General features: G+C 46.0%; 1 protein-coding gene across 1 annotated transcript; it reads right to left on the bottom strand.

The window, feature by feature from the left end:
• Positions 1-201: 201 nt before the first annotated feature.
• LOC143038915 (uncharacterized) lies at positions 202-2,474 on the bottom strand. Its single transcript, XM_076208658.1, has one exon. It carries the CDS (start codon positions 1,767-1,769, stop codon positions 336-338), a length of 1,434 nt encoding a protein of 477 aa, XP_076064773.1. The 5' UTR covers positions 1,770-2,474; the 3' UTR covers positions 202-335.
• Positions 2,475-5,612: the final 3,138 nt, after the last annotated feature.

The raw sequence follows: 5,612 nt of genomic DNA, 5'->3' as shown, positions 1-5,612 counted from the left end.
TCCGACCGACATGGTCATCTCCCCGAAATCCAGCACCGCCCTGCTTTGCTGGAGGTAGTCTAGACCGAGCAAGTTCTCCCCGACGTCAGCTACAAAAACAGGAAGATGCTCCTCAGTGTTGCCAACCGTTACCCTGGCATGCACTGGTCCCCTCAGCTGCGTGCAGTGTCCCGTAATCCCACACAGCTGTTGCTGGGCCACCGGGGGTCGTCCAGTTGCCACCATGCCGTCCTGCACGAAGGTGCGTTCTGCGCCCGAGTCCACCGTAAAGCAGCAAGACTTACCGTCCACTTGCCCGCCTACCTGAACGGTCCGGGCGCCCTCGGCGCGGCAACTTAAACGAACTGGGGTCTCCCGTCTTCCGGCTGGTATTCGACCCCTTCCGCCAGCCCCTCCCAGTTTCCCGCTACCTTCTTGCTATCCTTGTCGGAGACGATGGCACACCCTGCCGTCTTATACCCCTCACCACAACTCCAGCAACAGGTTTTGTACCGATGCGGCCCTGCTCCAGCACCGACAGCCTTTCCGCCATGCGTTCCCTGCGGGCAGTACTTTTTGGAATGCCCTTGTTGCCCACAAGAGTAGCATTTACCCCAGAACTCACCTGAGGGTGATGCAGGTCTAGAGGGGGATTTGTCCACTTTCCCCTTCTTTGCTCTCACCTTGTATGAGTCACTGTTCCAGCTGGGTCGCTCCCGCGTAATCCGGAGAAACGACTCCATCTCCAGGCCCCTCGCCAGGGCCTCCTGTAGGTCCTTGGGGTGCGCCTGCTGGACGTATATCCTCAGCTGCTGGTTATCGATAGCGTCAACAAACTGATCCCGCAAGAGAATGGTGATCATCTCCTCACTGGCCTCCGGGTACGCACGGCGCACCAATACCTCCAAATCCTGCGCTAAGCGTGTCAGGGTCTCTCCCGGGCCTCTCACCCGGGCCCGGAACCTTGTCCTGAACACCTCAGTTTGATGCTGATGCCCGTACCTCCTCTCCAACGTCGCCGTCACCTTACTATAGGAGCTCCGCTGGGTGGCTGGCAGTTGGTTCAGGACTTCCAACGCTGGGCCTTTGAGCGCCCACACAAGCTGCATGGCCATCTCAGGTCGACTCCACTGGTGGGCGCTAGCCAGGAGCTCGAACTGTGTCTTGTACGCTTCCCAAGACACTGTCCCGTCGAACTCCTGCGGGCGGCGCCTTGTCCCACTCCCTAGCCTCCGTGACGTGGAGCTGGCAGCCGAGAGGCCCGACTTTACCGAGGCTGGCGGGGATGGCGGAGGCGACAAAACATTCGCCGGGGCACCTGGGGGAGACGGAAACGCCTTTGCCAATGGAGAACGGCTCTTGAGTCCTTCGTGCCGACTATTAGCTTCGTCCTCGTCACTATCTTCCGCCTCGCTAGCTTGCTCACTCTCCCGGGGCAGCGTATCCTCATGCCGGAAGAGGGCAGGGGGCACTTGTGCTGCCACAACTTCATCCACATACCTCCTAAGGTCACTGGCCACTTTTTCCACCTCTCCCTTCACCTCGTCCTTGGTGAAAACTGCCTTTAAAACTTCTCCTTTCACCCGCGAGCACTCCTCCTTAACGAGTCCAAACACCTGTTTGAACACACTGTCAACACGGTTCGCCACAGCTTGAATTTCGGCTTGCTGTGCTTTTCCTTGCTCCGATAAAGCATGGTTCACCATTGCTTGCAGTTCAGCGTGCTGTGTCCTTCCTTGCTCCGCCATAGCCCTTATAACGTCTGCTAGTGTGGTTTCCATATTAGCCATGCTAGTGTAATAACTCTACGGCACTGAAAACGACCACAATACCACTTACCTGGGCACAACACTTTGGACCTGTCACCCGTCACGACAAAATGATCGCGGCTTTTCCCGCTCACACTCGATAGATCACCGCGACGCACTTAAAATGCACTTACACTTACAGATCCCACTTCTGACACCACTGTAACAACCCCCCCCCCCCCAGAGACTGGAGGTTTGTCACCCGATTTCAATTCATAGGTCCGTTGCATTTAAGAGACGTGACGGTAATGATTCGAGCTTCGCCCCGCTCACATTCGCCACCTCGTCCCGTGGTGAGTTCTCAAGGCGACGAAAACGCAAAGTAGACTTATATCCTCTATTTACACAGAGCCACTACAAAAGAATACTGGGCTGTAGGAGGCACCTCGGGTCACTTGCCAACCCTCGAAAGGCTACTTGAAGCTTCGCTACAGCTTACAAACGCAATAATAATCCGAGCGAGAACCACGACGCCTTCTCCCGTCACCTGTGCTGCTCGTCTCTCTCCTCCCCGGGATAGCGTGCCCACGCAGTCTCGCCAAGCACGCCTCGACCAATCACAGTCGCTGCTCGACGTCACGTGCTTCCAGGTGGCGTCCACCTTTGGCGCCAAGGATCACGACGAAAGCGTCATCTCCGATGTCACGATGTCGACAGGATGCAATAGGGGCCGCTTTCGTAACAATATATATACATATAGAGATATATATGTATATATATATGTATATATATATATATATATAGATAGATATATATTTATATATGTATGTTGGGTCAAATGAAATTTTAAATGATACGTTGTTATAAGAAGTGAAATGCAGAAGATTGTGACGTCATGTCGTTGCTTGGAATCATATGATGTCTCTTCTTCTGATTGGCTGGTCCTCAGTCGTGACGTCATATCTCTTCTTCTGGTCTCCTCTTCTGATTGGCTGGTCCTTAGTTGTGACGTCATATCTCTTCTTCTGATCGGCTGGTCCTCAGTCGTGACGTCATATCTCTTCTTCTGATTGGCTGGGTGACGGTTTCAAGCAAGCAAGCAAGATACAAACAAGATTTTCAAATTTTTATAAGTATATAGATGTGAAACTACTCAGGGTGATGAGTAGAGTATTGGCATCAATGAAGTCTAAATCTTTCAGGGTAATAGGTAACTATGTTAATAGTGGGCCGCAGAGAAGTTATGGGTAAAAAAGACCAAAAGGAGTTTTCGGAAAATTGGCAAACAAGATCTGGAAGACTAGGACCTACAATCAACGATGAGGGTATAATTACTGTAAGTAGCTGTATGTAAAAATTGGCTGAAACAAAATTGGAATTCTGAAATGTATATGCTATTACCACCAACTAATAGATTTACTCATTTATATTTGTCACATCTACATTGTATAGATCACTCGGGAGTAGAGGCTATAATTTCAAAACTACAAAGGAAATTTTGGGTTCCCGGAGCACAGTGAATTGTGAAATCATTAAGGCATAATTGTTATTTGCAAGAAAATATCTTCTAAATTTAAGGGCAGAAAATGAGTAAACTTGTGGAGGAGAGACGCCATTGCCTCCATTTTGTCATACTGCTTGTGATATGTTCGGTCCGTTCAAAATACGTGAAACAGTCAAGCGTAGGACGTTTGGCAAAGCTTTTGAGATTATCTTTAACTGCATGTCCACCCGAAGTGTGTATATAGACCTGGTTGATGGGTATGATACACAGAGCTTATTAATGACTCTCGGACGATTTTTTGTCAGTTAGGGGTTATCCATGTAGTATGTATTCTGATAGAGGCCCACACCTTGTATCAGCAAACAAGGAATTAAAGCAAATGTTTAGTCAGGTTTGAATGATGTGTGCAAGTTTGGGAGAGATCAAGGTATGGAATGGCAGTTCACCAATTCAGCTGATGTCCCATGGCAAAATGGGGTGAGTGAAGCACTGATTAGAAGTGTAAAGCGTTCAACACACTTACATTTGGGGAGCTGCAGACAGTATTCTTTGAAGTAGCTAATATTCTAAATGAACGGCCAATCGGCCTCAAATGTGGGTCTGATGTGAATGTTGGATGTTACTTGTGCCCTAATGAACTGCTGTTGGGTTATGCGTCCAATCATGTACCAGTGGGAGAGTGGGCTATATGTAACATGAATCGCCTATTAGAATTCTTGAACAACATAGTAACAGGATTTTAACGTAAGTGGCAAAAAGACTTCTTCCTTGCTCTTTTAGTGCAGCAAAATTGGCATGTTGCCAAAAGGTACTTGTACAGGATAACTATGCTTTCAGAGGCCACTGGAGGTTGGCTCAGGTTACTGAAGCTCTGGCTGGGTGAGACGGGCTTGTAAGGGATATAACAATTAGGTACAAGAACCAGATATCAAGATCAAAGTATGAAGGGCTAGAGGATGTGCCGATTGAACGATCAGTACATTGCCTCATAGTAATCCTTCCTATAGAACAATAGTGATTTGAAGGCAGGGCAGGAAGCGCATCATTTCCAAAAACAATGATATTGGTAATTGAGTTGTTTATATAAATCGTACCGGACGACTTGGTAGATTTTGTATATTTGTGTGCTCGTCCATTGATTAAAGTATTTAGATATCTATTTAATGTATTATAATTACTGAATTTCTGTATTACATTTTTATTCCATTGGGATAGTATATAATATACTGTATTTGTCAATGGGATCATTCTTTTCTGCGCATGTCGCTGTGCATTTGTTCACATGAGCGTTGCTAGGATGGATGACGCTCATTACATCAACTTTCTTGTCAGTGATTACGAGGATTGAAGTGGGCTGTGAACGAAGGATCAGCGACCAAGGTGATATTTTTGGCTTTCACACTGAAAAGCTTCGAACATTAATGTGAGTTTTGATTTCTAGTTTTATGTAATATTTATGATAGGAGCGTTGTAATACGGTTAATAGATTATTTACATGAAATACAACTGAGTGTAATACAGTGCTTGTATAGAGGAGTATGTCATAAGGGAATACTTGCTTACAATATCTCAAGTTGTAAATGAAATTATAATCATATAATAATACAGCGAGTCATAGAAGGAGCATGTTGAACTCATTATTTTATCACTCATGTGTGTACACTACACCCTGTCGTAATTATACTTGTAGTTGCTATTGTTCGAAAAGTGTTTTATTATACAGGAGTTCAGGAGAGGACTATGCTCATTCTCATTTCAATGTAGGTTGTATAAGGTACTCTTGTTATCCTTTGATATATTTATTTGGCTTCAATAAATTTCACGTTATGATGTATAACATAGATCTATGTGTGAATATTAATTTTTAATACACTCACAGGTTGAAATTAAATGATTATGGCAGTCCACGAATTCTTAGTGTGAAACAAGCACAGAAATTTGATCTCAATCAAGAAAACTGTCCACAAGATACTTCACAATTGCGTTAATCAAGGAGCTACGATGACGCACAGTTAATGTCTCAGAACCTCCACCTGCAGTCCGCAAGCAAGCATCAAGTCGCCAGTCCACCAGACCTCTCATAAAAACCTTCATGGTCGGATACCCTTTAGCTTGCATTATGGGTTTCCAGCTTTCCACCAACAGACAAGCATTCCAATACTTCCTTTATTTCCAAAGTTTACCAGAAAATACAGGGAAACCCATGGCTCAAGACCTCGCTTATAAAACGGTTGAAGCTATCATTCCATTCTAGTAGATGGCTAGGATCTAAACGACGACCAGGTAAAACTGCATGAAGTTCTTCGTGAAACTCCATGACAAACACAAAATATTGATGAAGAGCAAAGATAGAGCAAGTGACCCTGAAAGAAAGAGGAGTG

This window comes from Oratosquilla oratoria, chromosome 25, assembly GCF_046742065.1.
Source record: "Oratosquilla oratoria isolate Oo_2021 chromosome 25, ASM4674206v1, whole genome shotgun sequence".
Taxonomy (NCBI): Eukaryota; Metazoa; Arthropoda; class Malacostraca; order Stomatopoda; family Squillidae; genus Oratosquilla; species Oratosquilla oratoria.
The sequence above is the reverse complement of the archived record's forward strand: the minus strand, read 5'-3'. Positions and strand labels throughout refer to the sequence as shown.